This window comes from Dromiciops gliroides, chromosome 6 (genome assembly GCF_019393635.1).
Source record: "Dromiciops gliroides isolate mDroGli1 chromosome 6, mDroGli1.pri, whole genome shotgun sequence".
Taxonomy (NCBI): domain Eukaryota; kingdom Metazoa; phylum Chordata; class Mammalia; order Microbiotheria; family Microbiotheriidae; genus Dromiciops; species Dromiciops gliroides.
This window is the reverse complement of record NC_057866.1, coordinates 101,146,017-101,167,715: the sequence shown is the minus strand read 5'-3', so window position 1 is coordinate 101,167,715 and position 21,699 is coordinate 101,146,017. Positions and strand designations below refer to the sequence as shown.

Genomic DNA, 21,699 nt, shown 5'->3' with positions numbered 1-21,699 from the left:
GCCTGCACTTTTGGCATGGCCTGTACTTTTGCCCCTCAGGGACATACTGGCAGGTGGCATGGTGAATATGGTGTTGGATTTGGACTCAGGAAGATCTGAATTAAAATCCTGTCTCAGACACTTCCTTGCTGTGTGACCTTGGGTGAGTCATTTAACCAGGCTGCCTCACTCAGTTTTCCTGCTTCTAAGATGAGTTTAATAATGGTACCTATAGGAGCAGCTAGGTGGCGCAGTGGATAGAGCACCAGCCCTGGATTCAGGAGGACCTGAGTTCAAATGTGACCTCAGACACTTAACACTTACTAGCTGTGTGACCCTGGGCAAGTCACTTAACCCCAATTGCCCTGCCCCCCCCCAAAAAAAAAGAGAGAAAAAGAAAAGGATAATGGCACCTATGTCCCAGGGTTGTTATCTATGTAAAGTGCTTTGTAAACCTGAAAGTACTTTATAAAATACTCATTATTATTTAAGTTCAGTTTAAAAACAAAGTTCTCTGTTCCATTGGTGTACTGTTAAATATTTAACAACAAATCATTTCTTTGCCTTTAACCCTAGTGCAGAGAGTCTGGAACCATCTCCTGGGACCCATTCACACAGGTCATGGAGTTAAAAAAAAAGGGGGGGGGGCAGATAGCAAGGTTCTTGAGGCCTTTGCCCAAACATCCCAGCCTCAAATGGGCTGAGGACTCTGCTTGGGCCCTCCAGACTTCTCCCAGGATCACAGATGGGCTTCATCTTCCCAAGGCTCCGTCTGCTGCCCTGGCCTCCCTGCCTGGCCAAGCACTTTGCAGAAGCATAGTCCCCACAGGGGGAGGGAATCCAGTCTGAGCTGGGAGAGAAAAATGGCAGCAAAGAAAAACCTGGGGGTTCAAGTGGCTCTCAAGCTACCCATAAGTCAGCAGTGATGTATAGATACTTAAAAAGACAAAACACCCAAGAACCCAAGGGAAAGGAGACCTTCCATCCCCAACCCAAAGCCTCCTGTGGGGAAGGTTCAGGAAATGACCAATGAAAGAAAGAGGGGACCAGGTCGAGGTGTTTCTGGCTCGGTGGGACCGTGACCTATGAAAGGCATGAACTGGAGGCAGAAGGGGCATCAGTATCTCCATTTATTTCACTTCTCCCAAACCCCTTCCTGGATCAAGTGACCAAAGCCAGACTGGGCTGCCAGCCAGGGAAAGGGGGAGGGCAGGACAGGCCCTGTGGAGATGAGGGGAGCTGGTGGGCTGGGGAGAGGGAAGGGCCACCAGGAGAAGAGACAATAGGAGACAGACAATGAGAGCAACCCCAGGGGAGGCAGTGAAGGGGAGGAAGGCGGGCCACCAGGCTGGAGGCTCAGGGCCTGCTCCAAGGGGATGATGGGGTGGGGGGAGACAGGAAAAGGATACAGGTAGGAGGGTTTCCCAATCGGGTGGGTCACTCCACAGCTCCTAGGAGCTTGTCCCATGGGCCTAAAGGGACAGATCTCCCAGAGCTGCCGGTGGCCTTTCCCAGAACGCGGGAGGAAGAATCTGTTACCTTGGCTTTGTCCCTGATGGGGGAAGCCAGAAAGCCGGCATTGTGCGTGAGGTGGGGTTGGCCTTGAGGAGCAAGACAAAGGGAGGATGCTTGCTGGGCCTCGGGCCTGGGAAACGGAGTCAGACAGACTGGGCCTACAGCGATGCTCCTATCCCTGCCTCAAAGCTCCCCCATGTGGGGGAGCTGGGATCTGCACCCGATCCCCGCTCTGACCTGTAACTTCCACCCCAGTACCTGCCCCTCTCTCCTGTAGCTCTTGGCCCAATCCCTTCCCCAGATCTTCACCTCCCGACCAGAACCGGGCAGGCACATGCCTTCCTCCCCGGGAGGAGCTGGCGAGGCCAAATATGTTGGAGGCATCAGGCAAGGGTGGGGCAGCAATTCCTCCCAGGGAGTGGGAGGCAGTGCTCCAGACACCGGATGGTCTTCCCTGAGCATCCTGGAGGACAGGACCTTTCATCTGAACCCCTGCCCCTCCCCAGCCCCTCCCCAGGACCCCCTCCCACCCCGAGCACATAACGGGAAAAGGATGGGGGACCAGCCACCCCCAGAACCACACACACACATGTACACACATACATATGTACATATGTACACACACACACATACACCCCAGTTCAAATGGTGCTGTGAAGAGAGAAGCCAGTCCTGAGAGTGGAAGGGAGAGAAGAGAGAAGGGCTGTGGGGGGAGGGCCCAGGGTCCCAAAGCACAGAAGGTGGTGTCTCTCCCACTGCCAGCAGGAAGTCCTCTTTCAGGCCATCCCAGGCCGCTGGCCTGCCCGTCCCCAGAGTCTGTGTCCAAGGCTAGGGTGTTCTTTGTGCAGGCCTCACATGGGGGGGATGAGGAGTCCAGACATGGCTAGGGAGAGGGAGAGAAAAGTCCAAGAAAGCAAGGGGTCCTTCTGTAGCTCCGCTCCTCCCCCCTCCCCTCCCCCCCCCATCTCATCCACTTCGTGTTCTTGGCTCAATCCCAGCTGGGAGAGACAGGAGGAGACAGGCAGGACACCAGGCTGGCTGGCCAGGAAGGGCCAGGACATCAGGGGACAGCACGAGAGAACCCGAGCCCCTGCCCCCACCCCAGCCAGTCCTCAACCTGGTCGGGGCGGGGCCTCACAGCCAACAATCCCCGGAAGACAATGCCAGGCTCCAAGGGCAGAGGAGAGAAGAGAGACAAGGGCAGAGATGGAGACAGAGACAGAGTGTGGGCCTCGAGATTGGGCTGCAGGACACATACTGTGCTTAGGAGTAGGCCAGTCCCTGTAAGGCCCCAGGTGGGGAATGGAACTTGTCCGAGTCCTCAAAAGCTGGGTCTGTGTCCAGAAGGAGGAGGATGGGGGAAGGGGGGGAGGCAGCGATGGGCCGGGAGAAAGGCAGGGAGTCACAGCAGGGATCCAGGAGGGAGGGAAAGGGAAAGGCAGGAGGGAGAGATCGAGAAGGGCAAGATGAGTGGCCAAAGGGAGCAGCAGCTAAGAGCCTTCCTCCCACCCCCCACCCCCATGATTCCCGTTCCTCCCTCCCCCAAAGTTCACTAAACCAGTCAGGACCAAGGTTGGACCAACGCACTGCCCAGGGGCACAGACGCTAGAAGGGACGGTGGTGGACAACTTCTTAGGGAGACTTAGCTCCTGCTAAGTCAGGGCGACCTCCCATGAGCCCTGGAGGCCGCCTGGCCTCCTCAACAAGGCTCCAGGATTCAAGAACAGGTCAGATGTAGTTTTCCCTGGGTTCTCCCCCCACACACACACACACACATGGAGGTGGCCTAGCTCACTCAGGCTGTGTGCATCAGGGAACCAGCAACTTTCCCAGTCTGGGAACAAGGCAAATTGGGCTTGAAGGGGATCTTACATCAGGATGGGGAAGCAGAAGAGCAGACTTCAGGCCGTCATAGACCCCCCCCCCCCACTGCAAACGGGCTGAGAGCCCCACACATGCTCCACCCTCTCCTGCTCATCCTTACACAAGGGAAGTTATTCCCTGTGCCCAACAAAACCTCTGCTCTCATCTACCCTGAGAGTAAACGCTCAGAAATACTGAGACCGGCCTGTTCTCCGGCTTCCTCTCAGGTCGTGTTCTCTGAGCATTTAACATTTCTCCTCGTCTTTTCTAGCCTCTGAAGTCTCTTCACATCCTTCATGTGAAGAAAACAAGATCGTGGTGGAGGCCAAGGAAGGCTTCCTAACCCTTTCCCCCTCCTCCTTCTGTTCCCATGATCCTACTGGGCTCATTCCTGCTCCACTTCTGGGGGACATCACTGACCCCCTCTCCCCAGCTCAACCTCAGGCCTTCCTGCCTGTGTTCCCCTCAGCCCAATTCTGACCCAGCTTCTCTTTGACACTCTCAGGGCACTGGGAAACTGCTTCACTGTCTGTTCTAGGGCCTTGGGCTAACATTCCCAAATGTTTGCTGAACTTTTTTCTGCCCCAGCCTCCTCAGCTCAGTGTCATCTGTGGATCTGATGAACAGAATCTCTGATCTGCCGTCTGGGTTTCATTGTTGTGAACATGCACAAATGACTCAGGCTCCAGGACTGAGCCCTGGGGGGGACCTTCTGTGCCCAGTGCCAGGCTGACACCAGACATCAAGGCCTTCCCTTCTAATCAGCTGTGAGTCCCGCTCCCCCACTGCTATACAAGTGCCAGATGTTTCAAGATTGTGGGTAGAATCCAGATGCTGAATAACATCTGTTTTTCCCCCTTGTCTTCACAGCCCATCACTTTATATTAGTAATCACCCACATTTCTATAATGCTTTAAGGTTTACAAAGCGCTTTCCTCACAACAACCCTGTGAGGTAGGTCTTATCCCCCATGGTTAGTCCGACGACTGAGAATGAATGAAATGAGGAAACTGACATATACACCCAAGGCTTCTGTCCCCAAGTCCCTTTCCACTGCCCCACTCCTGCTGCTTCTTGGAGAGGGGATTGGAGCTGACCCATCACCCAGGGCTTCTGTGAGGCTCAAACTGAACTAATGCCTGGGAAAGCGCTTTGGAAAGCATAAAGGGCTATCCGCATGGGAAGGATCATGGGAACTGACATTGCTCTCTCACACTCAGACTGTTGACCACCAGGGACAGGACCACATTCTTTAGCAGGCGTTTGCCTAACCCTGGTGTTAGAGTTTGTTCTGTTGATGACCCAGTTCACTCAAGAAGGTCATTACAACTAGGGCTGCCCTTTTCAGGTCTTCATCCAAGAGAGTCCAGCACCACTGACTCAACAAGAGTATGATCCAAGGTCTTCTCTAGCTAGGACTTAGGGCTCTGTTTTCTGGGCTGTGTTCAACCCCATCATTGATAGTTCAAGGGGAGCATCTCCTTCCTCCTAGGACTCGAGAGTTGGCCTTCAGGATGGCCACCCAGGACTGAGATGCCCGTCAACTCTGAGAAGGTGCAAGAGTTAATAAGGACCTGCTGTTTAGAAGGCCAGCTAGTGGGTCAACCTTCATTCATCCTTTCATTCAACTATCATTTATAGGCACCTTCACTTCTCCCTCCTCCCCCTACCTACTGGTGGTGCAAGACAACATATTACCTACAGAGAGGGTGAGGCGAGCTAGGAACCTGGTCCCAGTAGACTTTCCCAGTAGAAGCCAGCTGGTGCCCACATTTTCATACCACTGATCAGAAGGCTTAGAGGACAGTGAACCCACCCTCGTGAGCTGGTCACCGCCAAGGCCCAAGGCCTTCAGATAAGAACTACCAGTCGACACCCTCAGCTATCTCAGCTTTCTCTCTCCACCACGGATAGATACCCTTTCTGGTGGAATAGTAGCTGACTCACCTTGCAGGGCACTGCCATTAGTGCTGGTGCAGGCAGGGGGCGGGGAACCAGGCGGGCGCACCACAGGGGCGAAGGCGCTCTTCTGCTTGACGGCAGAGATCATGTTGACCGGCGAGAAGGAGAAGACGCTGGTGGTGGGGGCAGCGGCCGGGAGGGAGATGGAGGAAGCTGCAGCCAGCGGTGGGCTGGTGGGATTGACTCCGGGGTGGGTGGGGGGAGGAGGAGTGGCGCAGGAGACACAACAGGGAAACAGCACTATAGAGAGTGTCCAGGGCCGGGAGCCTGGCTGGGCACCTGCTGCCGCTGCCCTCCCCCTCTGAGGTGCCCACTCTGGGCTCTGCCCTAGGCTGAGGCAGGGGGATACCGAACACCCTCTTGGCCCGAGTTAAAGGAACAGAATGGACTTTCCTAGGGCTTGGCAGAATCTGGGAGAGCCCTGCTTTCCTAGGCCTGATCTGATGATCTCTTTGGGCCCAGTTGCTAATCTCAGCAGCCAAAGACTCCTCTAAGGACTGGGGGCACATGGATTAGTGATTTAGCCCTCCTTCCTTGACAATAGCAGCTTGGGGTGGAGGAGGCTGCAGGAACCTCACCCTGCCGAGGGACTGGGGGCATAGATAGACCTGAGTCCAGAGGGACACAGGACTGGTCCAGGCTGGTGAGGTCTAGAGCAGCCTAAGCCTTCCCAGGAAGGGGGCTTCCCTGAAAGCCTGGTCTGAAACAAGGCTGGGCTCAGGATGAGGTCAGGGTTAGATCTGGCCCTTGTGAATCATTGGCTTTAAATGAGAAAGAAGCTTGAGGTGAAGAATGATCAGAAGGTGGCCCGAGACAGGGGCATTGTTGGCTTTAGGCACGCACAGGATTCTGAGCAGCTCAGACATCGAAGGCAAGGAATGGCATAGTCAAGAGTGAGGCAAGAATCATGAAAGCTTGGCATTCCAAGAGACCTCAGAAGTCACCTCAGGCAGCCCCTACATAAGCATCTACCTCTGATGAATAGTCACCACATCCCAAGGCAGGCCACTCTCCGATTTTTAGGCCGCTTCCCCTTATAGTCCACAGATGCCTGCCCGTCTGGATGACCTCTCCCCCCTCCCAACTAGTTCTGCCCCTCTAGAGCTAAATAGAACAAATCCAAGCCCCTTCCCCAGGACAGCCCTCCAGATAGCTGAAGGCAGCACTGATTTCCCTCTGAAGCCTTTGTTTTGGGCTGAATGCTGCTGGTTCCTTCCCTTGATCTTCAGACTTTAAGGCTCTGAATTCCTTCACCATCCGGGTAGCCCTCCTCTGCACATGCCCCACTTTATCAATGGTCCTTTTCCAAAGGCAACACACCCAGAACCGGACACAGTATCCCAGAAGCCCCTGGGTCTGCTTGGCACAGATTTCAGTGGCTGGACTATTGCCTCTCTCATCCTGGACTCTCCTCCTCTCTAAGCAATCATATCTGCTTCACTGGCTGTAGCATCCCATTGTTGATGCACTCAAATCCCCAGGGCTTTTTCACTTGAACTGTTGTTTAGCTGTGCTCCCCTTCAGCCAACTGTGCGCTAGACGTCTCCACCTGGCAGGTCTGCCTGCAACTCGAACTCAACCTATGCAAACAGAACTCATCACACACACACACACACACACACACACACACACACACACACACAATCACGCACACCCTCCCATCCTCCAGACTTCTCTATTTCTTTTGCCTTCTTTCAGTCACCCAGGTTTGTAACCTTGGAATCATACTTGACTCATCCTTCACTTCTGCACTCCCATTGGCTACCATCCTTCAGGCCTTCATCCACTCTCACCTGGAATGCTGGAATAATCTCCTAATAGGTCTCCTTGCTTTCAGTCTCCTCTCCAATCCCCCCTCCACAATCTGCCAAAATAATCTTCCTGAGGCATAGATCTGACCATGTCCTAATTGGCAAAGGTCTCCATAGCCAAGTGGCTCCAGCTGGGCATCACCTGGCCCCAGCGATCTTATAGCCAGTTTCCCCCACAGCCCTTACAGTTCTGGAATCATACTTAATCATCATTAAATCAAAAAAGTGAATTAAAAATAAAAAAATCAAAATCATAATTAAAATCAGTGATATGTCAATCTACACCATTATGGTGTACTCACTGTTCTGTAAGTCTCCAAACCAAAATGTAGCTCCCTGGCCACTGCTCCTTTATAAGGTGTTCTCCCTTCTAAGGAGTGTAAGCTCTCTGAGGAAAGGACTGTCTCCACTTTTGGATTTGTATCCCCAGTGCTTACTTAATAAATGCTGCTTCCTTCATTGATTCCCATTTTCTGCTAAAAAAACAACAACAGGGGCAGCTAGATGGTGCAGTGGATAGAGCACCGGCCCTGGAGTCAGGAGTACCTGAGTTCAAATCTGGCCTCAGACACTTAACACTTACTAGCTGTGTGACCCTGGGCAAGTCACTTAACCCCAACTGCCTCACTAAAAACAAAACAAAACCACTATCACCACCACCAACAACAAAACAAAACCTTTCCATAGCTCCCTACGGCCTCTATGATAAAATACAACCCTCTTAGCAGTTAAACTACTGCACAATTAAGCTCCAACTTATCCTTCATCCTTATCTCACTGTACTCCTCTTTGTGCCCTCAGTGTTCCAGCCAAATTGGAATACTAGCGGTTCCCAAAATGTTTGATATTCCATATTCTGCCCCTGTGCATTCACATAGAACATCTTCCATAGGTGGAAGATGCTTCTTCTACTGTCTCTCCAGTTGTCCCAATAATATATCTTGCCACTGGACCCAGATGACTCAGGAGGAGAGAGTGATTTTGCACAGCCCTCCCTCACTTCAATACAATTCATTGCAAGCCATGGCATCTATCATGATCTTCTTTGAGAATGAAGGACAAACAATAACAACAACTCTCCTTCAAGAAGAGAGGCCACCTTTTCTTTGAAGCTTTCCCTAATTGCTTGCCTCCAGTGGCTGGTGCTCTCCTAGATCTCAAATTACCATGTCCTTTCTTATCTCAGTACATGGTATATTCCCTCCCTTTTTCCCAGAAGAATATCTATCTATCTATCTATCTATCTATCTATCTATCTATCTATCTATCTATCTATCTATCTATCTATCTATCTGTGTATATACTCAGAAGAATATACATATATATATATATATATATATATATATATATATGTGTGTGTGTGTGTGTGTGTGTGTGTGTGTGTGTGTGTGTATTCCTCTAGGACAGGGACTATTTCATAGAACTTTGCCTTGTATATAATAGGCACTTAATAAATAGGTGGTGACTTGAATACTGCACTTGGAAAGGTGATTTTTGTAAACCCTAAGTGCAAGATTTCACATTTCTCTCAGTTAAATTTCATTTTCTTGCATTCTGTTCATTACCCAACCCTTTCTGGATCCCAATTAAGTTACACAATGTGGAAACTATCCCTTCCAGCTTCATGCTATCTGAAAACTTGAAAGAACAAGTTACCCATGCCTTCATCAAAGTTACTGATGAAAATTGAAAACAGAAGAGTCCTGAGGGATGCCACTAGTGACTTCCCTCCTTGTCAATATCAATTCATTAATCCCAAACTCTGGGTTCAGCCAGTTATGACTCTGCTTAACCATACAATTTTACATTTTTTTCTAACCTGGTCCACAAAGTTATCTTGAGAGACTGTCATATACTGAAATCCCACTAATTGTTATCTACAGCATCCTCCAAATGCACCAATGTAGTCAAAGAAGATAATGACTTCAGTTGGCTATGATTTCTTCTTAATAAATCCATGCTGGCTTGTCCTATCCGTGCTGCCCTTCCATGAATAATTCATGAATTATTCAACTAAGAGAATATGACATTCTATTACACATTTTACTAAGAATTGACAGCTAGGTCACCAGCTCATGGTTTATAGGACTCAACTCTTCCCCTTTTAAGAAAAGATCAGACTATTTTTGCCCTTCTCCAGTTGTCTGGCACTTCAGTTTGTGATCTTTCAAATATCACTGAACTGATGATACTTTGGGCAGCTAGGTGGCGCAGTGACTAGGCTTTGTTGGAGCTGCCTGAGAGTCAATTGTTAAATTTTCAGTGTGATTATTTACACCTCAGGAAACAGCAGATGCTACTAGATGTCACCTAATGGGAGTTTGACTTATTGTTCTGTTGTCTAGACTTAGGAAAGTGAACAGGACAGTTAGGTGGCGCCATAATGCATAGAGCATTAGACCTGGAGTCAGGCTCATTTTTCCCCAAGTTCAAATCTAGCCTCAGACACTTACTAATTCTGGGATCCTGGGCAAGTCACTTAACCCTGTTTGCCTCAGTTTCCTCATTTGTAAAATCTGGAGAAGGAAATAGCAAACCACTCCCGTATCTCTGCCAAGAAAACCCTAAATAGGGTCACAAAGGATCACACATGACTGAAAAACGACAAAAGAAACACAATGGTAGAAAATGTTAATAATGTAGATTCAACTCAGAAGTATGCAGTGGCACATTTCCCCCCATGAGAGCTGGTTGTTAAACATTTACCAGCATGCCCCAGATCTCATCAGATATGTTTGTCTCAATCATCAAAAAGACCACACAAAGTGCCTTGCAAACCTGAAACCACCATATATGTCAGCTATTATTATAATTCATCCTGATGAGTTGAACTAGTTGAGGGCAGAGAAGTACAGCCTTACTATTTCCTCAATTATCTGGATTTCATTTCTCTCAAGACTGCTTTTTTTTCCTATCCTTTATGTTCTGAAAAATCATTCTCCTTGATAGGGAATGCAGAAGTAAAATAGGAATGGAGTAATTCTGTCCTCTCTTTGCTATCTTCTGTCTTCATTCCATTCACTAGGATCATGTCTTCATTGTTCATCCAGAGTTGTTTTAAAACATGGTGTCCATAGCAGTTTTGCTCCCCCACATCTCCACTTACTTAGATTTCCTTGGACTCTTTTGTCTCCATCCTTGACTTTGCAGCCTCAATTCCATTTTATCAGAAGATCATAGATGGAAGAGACCTTAAAATTTAGCTCCCTCTTTCTAGAGATGAGGAAACTGAGGCACAGAAAAGTCACGTGATTTGACCATGATGAGACTGTGTTGGAGGTGGGCTTTGAACGTAGGTCCTCCTGACTCCAAGTACAGTGCTCTGTTCACTTTTAAAAATCTGAACTCATTGGACTACCACCCTGCGTAGTCAGTCACAGTTCCCTTACACTTTTTTCCCACGTTGGAACCATTAGAGTTTGTATAGTGTAACGATTGGAATGACGCCACCTGCTGGAGACTTACTGTAGAAAAGCTTCGCCATGAGGCGAACGTCTCTGAGGGCAAGACCATGGGTCTTTTCTTTGGCATCAGGAAGTGACGTTTGCTGGTGGGAGGAAGAAGGAGGGAGCCTGGCGCTCTGATTCAGTCTCTTTCCTGAGGACGCTGGTGGAGAAGGGAGCTAGAAATGCTCTCTCCCTTTAATGGATAGATGAATATAGGCCTTTCCTTCTCTCTTTACCAAATTCTTATTCTCCTTAATAAATGCTTAAAAGCCTAACTCTTGCTAAAGCTTATAATTTATTGGCGACCACTCATTAGATATTTTAGACAGACTAGCTAGAATTTTAGCCCTTAACAATAGTCAGAATTTTGTTTGTAAGATTCTCCTATTCCTCTTGAGCCATCAACTTCCTTTTCTGAGTCTTGGGACTTGAGATGCTACTTATCCCTCCCTATGAACATTATACCCCTCTAAACCCTTTGGTTATATTGGCCCAAGAGCAATATTCTCCTCCTTCACCATCACATACAAACACAACGTGGTCACTCTCTCCAAAGGTTACTGTGGTTTCTACTTCATCACTAAGTCCTTCCTCCTCAGTCATAATCAGCTCCATATTAAATGTTTGTCCCCCTTCTCCCTTCTTACCTTAGAGTCAGATGAGAGTGAAATCTCCATCTGTTTTAGATGAAATTCAGGTTAGGGCTGGGGTGAATGATCAGGTTTGTGATCAGTGCCTAAAATGTGAGGTGGCTTAGATTCTCTTCTATCCAGTTGTCCCATAAGATTTCTCTGTTATTACCAGAAATTCAGCAGGCCCAAAGCGCCATTCAATCTTTCTTCTGCAGAAGTGCTTCTCATCCAACTGTCTCACTTCTGGCAGTGGCTCTGCCATCCCGGTGTAATTTTTTACTCTTCCTTCTTCTTCTTCTTCTTCTTCTTCTTCTTCTTCTTCTTCTTCTTCTTCTTCTTCTTCTTCTTCTTCTTCTTCTTCTTCTTCTTCTCCTTCTCCTTCTCCTCCTCCTCCTCCTCCTCCTCTTTCTCTTCCTCCTTCTTCTTCTTCCTCTTCTTCTTCTCTATCCAGTGAGTCACCAAGTTTTATTGATTCTTCCTTCAATGTTTCACATCTCCATCCCTTCCTTTCCATTCCCTTTGTCACTAGCTTTGTCTAGGCCCCATTACTTCATGCCTGGACCACTGTGATCAATAGCTTCCTAATTGGTGTTGCTGCCTCCTGCCTATCCCAGCTGTAGTCAGTCCTCTACAGGGATGTCAGGATAATCCTTCTCAAATATCACTTTTATCGGGTTGGATGAAATCACTGAAAATGATCACAAGGAAGGAGGAGAGTGTGTGCAAGGCTCTCTGCCTGAGACGGCACAAATGGGGATCCGTGTTCAAGCCTGTTAAGCACTGCCCAGCTAGCCAGGTCCCTGTGCTCTAATGTGATTGTCTTGTTTTCACCATTCAGGGCTTTGCACATAGTAGGGGCTCAGTGCATTAGATTAGACCGAGTGGTTAGTGTTGGGGGTACCCCAGATTGATTACAGTCAAGCAGAGCTTTGAATCAGCTTGGGTGGTGCGGAGTCACTAAAGCAAAAGGGGGTGGTGCAGACTGAAGAAGAGCTGGGGGCTGGGGCCAGATGAGCTTCTTTACCCTTGGAGTTGGTGAGGCCTGTGGGATTGAGGTCTTTGTCCCATCTCTTTCCCTTCTTCAGAACCATCTTCTGCAGAAGTCATGGGGTATATGGGTACTGCTGCCCAAATCTCCCTATGAATGTTCTTTTCTCAACCAGATTCAAAAGAAAATGCTCTAAGGTCTACGTCCAAGGCTAATCCCCACATCGGATTCCCTCCATTGCCCACCTTGAATGCCTTCATGGGCTCCATCCACTGTCCTTCCATTCTACCCATCCCTATCCCCTGTCCTCCCTTTCTGGGTCTCACTGACCCAGTAGAAAACTGGGGTCAAAGGTTAGAGGTCAAGGTTCTGTATTGGCTGAAAAAATGAGGAGTCAGGGCTAGGGGGAACAGACCAGGTCAGGGTTACAGGATCCAGGCCAGGGGCAACTTTGGCACTGAGAAGGAGGAGCCTAGGATACCCATCTTGCATCTGAGCAGAATCAGCTAGAGATGGTTGAAAGATCATGATAGGGGCAGCTAGGTGGCACAGTGGATAGAGCACCGGCCCTGGAGTCAGGAGTACCTGAGTTCAAATCCGGCCTCAGACACTTAACACTTGCTAGCTGTGTGACCCTGGGCAAGTCACTTAGCCCCAATTGCCTCACTAAAAAAAAAAAAAAAAGAAAAAAGAAAGATCATGATAAATGATCTGAGATCAAAGGGAGGTGGGAAGAAGTTAGAACTTTGGACAGTTTTTATAGAATCTCACAGTTGAAAGGGACCCCAGAGGTCACCTAGTCCAACCTATACCTGAACAAGTATCCCTTCTAGAACATCCTAGACAAATGGTTATCCAGCTTCTACTTGAATCCCTTCCATGACAGGGAACTCACTATCAAAGCAGCTCATTCCATTAGAAACAGCTCTGATTGTTAAGAAATTTCTCCTTATTAGGGAGCTGAAATCTTCCTTCCATAGATATAGACTCTATAGAGTCTACAGACTCTATTAAGTAGTAGTAGAATGTAAGCTCCTTGAGGTCAGGGACTGTTTGGCATTTTTTTTTATCCCTAGTACCTAGTATAATGCTTAGAATTCAGTAGGTGCTTAATAAATGTTTTTATGAACTCAACTGATTTCAACAATTTTTGCCTGCTAACAAATTTTCCCCAGCTCTGCCTAATGGAAATAATACATACTTGAGTCTTCCAAACACTGAGACCCTAAAAGACCCAGCTGGGAAGCCAGGCCCAACATCCATCATCACATTTCTTTTTAGCTGACCTCCTGGGTATCTGCCATTTTCTTTTTCTTTTCTTTCTTTCTTTCTTTCTTTTTTTTTTTTTTGATGGGACAATGAGGGTTAAATGACTTGACCAGGGTCACACAGCTAGTAAGACTCAAGTGTCTGAGGCAGCTGGGTGGTGCAGTGGATAGAGCACTGGCCCTGGATTTAGGAGTACCTGAGTTCAAATCCGGCCTCAGACACTTACTAGCTGTGTGACCCTGGGCAAGTCACTTAACCCCCATTGCCCCTGCAAAAAAAAAAAAAAAAGAGTCAAGTGTCTGAGGCCAAATTTGAATCCAGGTCTTCCTGAATCCAGGGTCCATGCTTTTATCCACTGCACCACCTAGCTGGCCCAGTATCTGCCATTTTCCATGGCAATTTTAGCAGCCAAGGTTAGAACCAAGAGAGAAGTCTGGCCTTGTAAGTCTGGAGTAAGGGCTTCACGGTCCAAAGCTTTCTACACCCTCCAGGACCTATCTGGGGTCCACAGGCACCTGCTGATTTTAGTTGCTAGGGTCAAATCCAGGTCTGGCAGGCAAAATTTGGGCCAAAAGACAGCAAGCTGTCGACTACTCAGCAGCTCCAACAAGAAGGCTGGAGCTAAGGGGCCAGAGCCAAGTTCTAATTGGGACCAGCATGGCCACTGAGAGAAGAAGCCAGTCAAGAGGTGAATCCAAGGCCAAAGATGAGCTGGAGACCAAGATGGCAGCATTAGCCAGACAACAGAGAGAAGAATGGATGATGAGTCTAATGGCAGGGAGTGTTGGGGGGAGGGAAGGTGAGATCTAAATATCAGTGAATGGGACACCAGCCAGATAGGAAGTCTTGTGGCTGCCTGTCTCCAGTGAATACTGAGCAGAGCCATCTGGGGCAGCTCCCCATCATGCAAGAAGACCCCCTTTCCTGTGATATTAGTGACTTGTCAAGGGTGAGTTTAAGAAATCAGTCCCAGCCACCTGGAAGGTCTCGGTCCAAGGGGCTCTCTTTTGTACTTAGCAGACCCTGGTCCTGGCAATGATCCTCTGAGAGGAAGGCCTCAGTCACATGCCACCATGCTATACCAATCAGCATGGGGGTGGGACTCCCCCAAGGGCCCAGGCTGGGGGAATCTGAGGATGGGGGTACTGACTGACATCTATGAGAATTAGCAAGGATTGCCATTAGCCAAGGCTGAACTGAAAACAAAGATATGGTGAGAGGTAGACACTCTATGAATAGTCCACAGAGCTAGACCCACAGGAATCCCCAGCACATCCAAGGACAAGCCACTCAATCAGTCAGGCAGGATAGATTTCGGCTAGATATCAGGAAGAACTTCCTGACTCTGATGGGAGTCGCTATTTTTCTGGAGCTCAGTGTACTAACCAAGGGACTTGCAGTCAGGAGGCCAGTGTTAAAATCCCAGCTCGGTACTCTCTAGTTATATGAACCTGAGCAAGTAAGTTCACTTCTGAGCCTCAGTTTCCTCAACTGTAAAATGTTTATAATAGAACCTCACAGGAATGGCGCATTTTGAAAATAGTGCTTTGTAAACCTTAAACTGCTGGAGAAATGTGAAGTCATTCTGGGCAGTGACTTACTGAGCCCACTCTATTTCCTGGCTCTGTGTGTACCGGAGCAAACAAGGATAAAGCCACTTCCCAGATGTGCAGGTGTTAGAACGATGAGGCCTGGGAATGCCCGCAATGAAATTAAGTTTCCCCTCTTGTGGTTCTGACCTCAGCCAGAAAATGGAAGTAAATGGAGAGGGAGTTTTCCATCTTTCCTGTCACGATGAAAAGTCTGGGAACAAGTCCATGTAGATGTGGGAAGGGGTTTACCAAGAACCAGCAGGTGGGAGGTGAAGCCACAGTCCCTCAGGGGCAGGAGTGGGCCTGAGGCTTTCCAGCAAGAAATGCTGGAAAGGCAGGAGGACATCAGTGATAGCAAGTAGGTCGTGCAAAGATTTCCTGACATCCAAGCATCATCAACAAACAGGCATAATGTGGCAGGGTTGCAATGCACAGGAGGGGCCGAGACCCACAAGTATAGAAGCTAGAGAAGGAGAGGGAAAGACAGAGGGAGAGGGGTAGAGGGGTGGGAAGAGGGAGGGAAAGGGGGAGAAATGAGTATGAGGAAGAGAGGGAGGGAAAGTCAGCTGATGGCCTACACAGAGGGGCCAGTGGTGCTATGTGCAGGATGACAGAGCCAGGAAACCCTGGGCTTTAAAGAAAAAGATCAGAAGGCAAGACAGGAGGCGAGCCAATAGGACATGAAGAAGGGTCCTGTGGGCCTGGGGGAAGGGAAGGACTAGAAAGGAAAGGAGGAAGAGGCAGCCAGAGGCGAACAGGAGCTATAGAGAAGAGGAAGAGGACAAAGTTTGAGTGGTGGGGACCAGAATGGCGCACGGGATAGGCGTCTGAGGGGGGAATCTCCGGTGCTGTGTTGGGAAGAACTAGAAATGCGTCATATGTGATGCTCTGTAGTCCTCCAGAGAGGGCAGAAAACAGAATCTTGGGGGTATAGGAGGTGGGAGAGGAGATGGTGTGATGACAGTGATGCCCTTCCTGGACCATCCCTTGACCCCTGCCCTGGAGCTCAAAGATGCCCCAAAACAGCCTTCCATTCCTGCTCAGGGCAGGTGTTTTCAGTTAAAGGGGAATAGACTTCTGAATCCTGAGCTACTCACCTCTGACGTGGAGAGCTGCCTTTCTCTGATTTCCTAAGATGAATACTGGAGCAGTATGTATGTATGTGTGTATGTATGTATGTGCACACACGTATGTACAAGAAATAAGGAGATTTCTCTATTAGACACAAACATATATACATATGTGTGTATGTGTATATGTCCTTGATGTAGGCTGGAGTAGTAATGGGGTCAGTGGGAAGAGTTGGGTGGAGGAAATGTAGGAAGATGAAGAACCATCTCCAGTCCTATCAAGGGGCCCTGGTGCCAGCCCTGTTCCTCTCTGCCAAGATGGGCTTTGAGTTCTGGGAGTCAGATGGGAGAGTAGGCTGTGGAAGAAGCTCCCACTAGGTACCAGTCACTACATTGCAGAGGCCTTGGGACCAGGGAATCTCTCGTAGGTTTCAATCTCCTCTTCCCATTACACATTGACACACTTGTCAGTGGATGGGCAGCTCTGCCCAGTGTGACATCTAAGGGAAGGTGGCCTGAACTACTCAGATGGGGTCTGCTAGCCCAAGCCTCTATTGCCTCCAGGGCTGGCTTGACAGAGTATCCCACCCACAGGGCACCATAGCAGGGAGTCATAGGAATCCAGGGAAATCTTAGAAGTCACTGAATCCAACCCCCTTGTTCAGCAGATGACTGGGAGCAGAGCTTACTAAGACCTTGGTAGCACTACCATCCCATGCCCGAGTCCTGCCCACCATAGAAACTCACTAGCATAGGGTGAATTTGCGGTGGAGCCGTTGAGGAAGCTGGGGGAGCTGGGCACCCCAAGGCCAGCCATGCCAGTGGCCCCGTAGCCGTTGATGCTGGACGTGATGCTGCTGTAGCTGCTCTGCTGAGGGGTGGAGCTAGGCACGTAGCCCCGAGGAGACACACTGCTGGTATTCCGGGAGTAACCTACCAGGGAGAACAGGTCAGGGAAGAGTCCACTGGGGGACTTGGGACAGACTGCGGGCACTGATGGGCAGAGGGAGATACCAGGCACAGTGGGAGAGGGTGGATATATAGGAAATGGAGGAGATAAGAGAGGTTCAGCACACAGGGATACAGAGTGAGCAGGGTAGGGGACAGTATAGGGAAGGGCAGACCCACCTTGTTCGGCCCCCTGTGTGGAGTCTCCAATGTTGACTGCCAGCTGGCTCCCAAAGGAGTTGATGCCCATCATGGCGGTGTGGGGATGGCCTGGGGCCAGGGAGCCAAGTTGGGAGGGGGTGCGTGGGACACTGTAGAGTGCTTCTGCAATGTCTGCTGCCCGCTTTATGATGAGATCCTAGGGAAGCAAGGACAAGGCTGGCCCCTGACCCCTAGATCCCCACCAGCCCTTGGGAGGGATGACAAGAGGGAAAGAGAAGAAAGGGACACAGAAGGGACCAGCAAGTTGGCAGAGGGATAAATAGGAGCACAAACAACAGATTCCACCCTCTTGCTTTACAGATGATGCTACTGAATCAGAAAGCCTGGGGAAGGAAGGGAATGGGGCAAGTGGGGGACCAGGGAATTGGAAGGTTCTTGAAGAAAAGAGGAGGTGGAAAAAAAACCTTAGGTGGGGTTAATACCTGGTTACTATGTGGCATCCCATACAGAGCCTCCACCAGGTCAGCTGCCCTTTTCAATAGCACTTCCTAGGGATGGGATTGGGGGAGCGAGGATTAGCCCAAGGGAAGGTAAAATCCCATAGGGGAAAGAGACAAGAATCCCCCACTCCTCCATTGCCTAAGCCTCAGCCCCTCTTTCTACTTTTATGTTCAGTACCAAATACAACCCCCATCCAGTCCCACTCTGTCCCCTGTCCCCCATGAGGCCCTAATGGTTCTTTCCAGACTGGCCCCTCTTATCCTGTACCTTAGGAAGCCTCTCAGGGTCTCCAGGATGTCGTGGGATCACCTTCTGCAGCCTCTGGAAGCCGTAGTCGATGGTTGGCTCATTGAGAGCTTGGGGGAGGTGGGGGGGAGAACAGTGTGGGGGAGGAGTATCCCTAAAGGGACAGGGAGAGATGTCTCCTCCCTCCTCCCAGTCTTCAAGGTCTTAGCATCCTGAACCAAGCACTCTCAGGGCAGCTCAGTACACGGAGCGTATATTCACAGCATGTGTGTATTCTTACACGTACAGAGTTTTCACACTCAGAAAACAATGCCGTGCTCCTCTCCTTCCAAGTGTCCCAGAACATCCCCACCAGGTAAAACTGAAAGGACTAGTCAAGTTTTTCCAAAAGTGTCTCTTTTACCCAACCCCGAATCTGTCAGGCAGAAGTAGAAGCTGAGCAGAATAGGGCCCTGCCCACCCTGGATCCCTTCCCAGGAGAGCAGGAAGTGAACCTGATTCCCATTGTGGGGAAAAAAAGGAGGGAGCTGGGAAGAGAGCAGAGGGTAGAATAACTAAATTGTCATTTACACCATAACTGGCATGGACTTTTGGCATCATCTAAGGATTAAGTGTTTCTTTAGAGACAATTTTTGTATTGTAACTTTGTACACTATTTGTAACTTTGGCTGTTGCTAATATCCTCATCCTAGATTGTTATTATATCATGGCTATCTATCTCTGTTGGTGTCTTATCCCCGTACTTGACTGTGGGCTCCTTGAGGGCAGGCACTCTCTCTCTTTTTTTAAATACCTTTTTTTTTTTTGCAGGGCAATGGGGGTTAAGTGACTTGCCCAGTGTCACACAGCTAGTAAGTGTCAAGTGTCTGAGGCTGGATTTGAACTCAGGTACTCCTGAATCCAGGGCTGGTGCTTTATCTACGGTGCCACCTAGCCGCCCCCCTGGCACTCTCTCTTATATAAATTTTGTTGCTCCTCCAGCACCTAACAAAGTGCCCATGCACATATCAGGCACTTGACAAATATCTGTTGACTTGATTTCTTGAGAGGTGGATTTGGGAATCACTAGCACAGAGACAAGGGTTCATACAATAATTGATTTAGAGTGGAAGAGACCTTCGGGGCCAGCAGAGGTGGGTTTGAGCCCATAGCAGCTGACTCCAAATTCAGCATTTTCCCCACTAAGAATGAGAGGCTGACAGTGAGAGACAAGAGCAGGCAGGAATGAGAATGAAGAAACTCTGATGTCATAAGTTGAAGGTTAGGATACTAAATATTGTCAAAGGCATCTGAGAGAGACAAGGACAGGTCAAGATGGGGACATTGAGCCCAAGCTCCTCCTTTGAGGAAGTAAACTCTGAGGTTACATTTCTTCTCTTTGTATGTTCCTTGCATGTACCTTCCTATTTCCATGGTGTCTTTCTCATTAGAACGTAAAGTTCTAGAGGACAGGGATTGATTTTTGGTTTTTTTCTTTTCTTTGAATCACCAGCTATTTAAGCTCAGTTCCTGACTGACCGGAAGCACTCAATAAATGCTTGTTCATTGATTGAATGATGAAGTGAAAACTGACTTTTAGGGTGACAAAGAGAGGCCTCAAGTTCGAGAAATGCAAATGTGGACAGGAACAAGCACTAGCCTAGGCACTGGATTGGGGGGGGGTCAGGATACCATGGTTTAATGCTAACTTTCTCAAAACTAGGGAGATGAAACTCATTCTTGCTTCTAAGATGAATGGAGAGAGCCAGAAAGGAGGGAGTGACTAGGGAATTATGCACTAGGAAGATGAATTTGTCAAGGGTCCAAAGCATGGTAGACAGGTGAACCTTTCAAAATGGAAGGGGCAACTCTTTCTTTGGAGTATTTGGGGTGGAAGTGTGAATAAAGGCTCTTGGGGTCGGGGAGGGCAGGAGAATTCAAGAGCTGTGAGTAACAATGAGAGTAACAGGAAAAGCTGAAGGGGTAAATCCCTTGGAGAAGACCACAGACATATGAGACTGAATCAATGATTGTTCAGTGGATGGAGGAGTTCAGGGTGGTCACTACAAGCTCCCTGTGACACAGACCCTTTTCCCTTCTGACCCACCCTGTTTTACCAGGGAAAGGGGGCGAGAGCACCCCAGTCCATTACCCGTGTAGACGAAGCGGCCAGGAGCCCCTTTGCAGAACTGCTTGGACTTGTAGGATAGGGTCACCTCCACCACCCCAGGGATGTGCCTCGGTGGGGTCTGCACCCGGATGGCATGGGGTGTGATCAGCTGTGAGAAGAGAAGGTGTCAGCATTAGCAAAGAGGAAAGAAAAGAGCTGGATAGAGAAGAGAGGTGAGGAACCCCATCCCAGACTGGAGCCCGGTTTAGATGCCCGGTGCCCCTCAGTCTTCATAGAAATAAGAATCAGTCCTGTTGACTGTCCCACCTGCTCACGCATGGTCACCCTCAGTCCCAGTCTGTCTTGTCTTACCCCCACCCCTCCTGTCCACAGTCCCACACCTCACTCCACACCAGCATGGTTCCAAAGACGACCTGGAGCCCGTCGAAGAAGTTGTCCCCGATGACGATGACAGTGGCTCCCCCTGTGGTCCAGCCCTCGCTGGGGCTGATGGCCTTGATGCAGGGGGTGGCTGCTGTGGGTCAGGGGAACTGGGGTCAGGATGGGAACGTGGGGATAAGAGAGGGTGGGGTTGCTCCCACTTGGGATGGTGGGGGGACGGAGGAAGGGGAAGGTGCCCCAGATGGTTGGCCCTGGGGGACAGCACTGGGCCTGGAGTTGGGTTGAAGATGGTGAAACAGGGCCTAGTGACAAAAAGAAGGGTGAGTGGGTCTGGAAGAGTGGAGGACAGGGCTCTCCCTGGGAAAGGAGCCGCTGTGGAGAAGAGGGCGTGGTTGGCCAAGGGAAGGGTGCCTGATGGCAGAATCCTGACCTTCTGAAGGGTCAAGGCGGCGGGCACGGCGGCCATGCTTGGAGTTGTTGTGAACAAACATGTTGTCAGACACAGCAAGCACATGCCCATCCACGCTCACGGTCGTGGAGACCACCACCTGCACAGGGGATACAGGGCCAGGCCAGGACTGGAGGAGTGAGGTCACAATCGTGGTATGGGAATGGGGGCTGGGAAGGAAATCTGGACTCCCAGGGGTCAAGAACATGAGTCCATGAATACAACTGTTGGGGGAGGGGGCGGGGGGGGGGGGAGGGAGCCTGTTCCCACCTCTGTCTCTCCTGGGCTCTCAGTATTCCCTGGCTTGGGTCCTTCAGTACAACGGTCAATGTGACCAACCAGGTTGAAGGGGAAACAGGAGAGGGTGTGAAGATGCTCATGACCCCCAACCCAGTAGCCAACCCTGAATCCAGGGCTAGGAATCCCGCTCCGCCCTTGCCTCTCCAGAGAAGCGCGATGTCACGTTTGCTCTGGCTAAGTCCCGGTCATTGGGAAAAAGGACTTCTATTTAAAAATGGCAGGTGGGGTCCTCTGTGCAGAGGGCAGGAGCAACAGCTTCACAGAGTGGCTTTTCCCTCCCCTCGGGCCCTCAGGTGGCATTTGAAATGGGACTCTCCTTTAGGAGGGATTCTGGGCCCACCAGCAGAGGAGGAAAGGGACAAGCAGCCCAGCTCCCACTCCAAGGAAAGGGAGGCAGGAATGAGCAAGGAGAGACGCGACCTAGGCCCCTCGGTCTTCCTTCTTGGCAGGGCAGGTTTGTCTCTACCCCCCACCTT

The 21,699-nt window shown here is 49.7% G+C and overlaps 1 protein-coding gene across 3 annotated transcripts in view; it reads right to left on the bottom strand.

Annotated features, from left to right (window-relative positions):
- Positions 1-989: 989 nt before the first annotated feature.
- EBF4 (EBF family member 4) overlaps positions 990-21,699 on the bottom strand; it is a 108,529-nt gene continuing 87,819 nt past the window's right edge. The window contains exons 8-17 of one of the 3 annotated variants that reach the window (XM_043969883.1): positions 20,906-21,023; positions 20,475-20,608; positions 20,116-20,242; positions 18,006-18,094; positions 17,720-17,785; positions 17,256-17,433; positions 16,875-17,060; positions 5,305-5,502; positions 2,753-2,828; positions 990-2,377 (exon numbers count right to left, since the gene is read on the bottom strand). In XM_043969883.1, the coding sequence (XP_043825818.1) occupies positions 2,758-2,828; positions 5,305-5,502; positions 16,875-17,060; positions 17,256-17,433; positions 17,720-17,785; positions 18,006-18,094; positions 20,116-20,242; positions 20,475-20,608; positions 20,906-21,023 (1,167 nt within the window). In that variant the 3' untranslated portion in view covers positions 990-2,377; positions 2,753-2,757. The remainder of the gene's footprint in view (positions 2,378-2,752; positions 2,829-5,304; positions 5,503-16,874; positions 17,061-17,255; positions 17,434-17,719; positions 17,786-18,005; positions 18,095-20,115; positions 20,243-20,474; positions 20,609-20,905; positions 21,024-21,699) is intronic. The other 2 variants (XM_043969882.1, XM_043969881.1) reach the window with 2 other exon arrangements.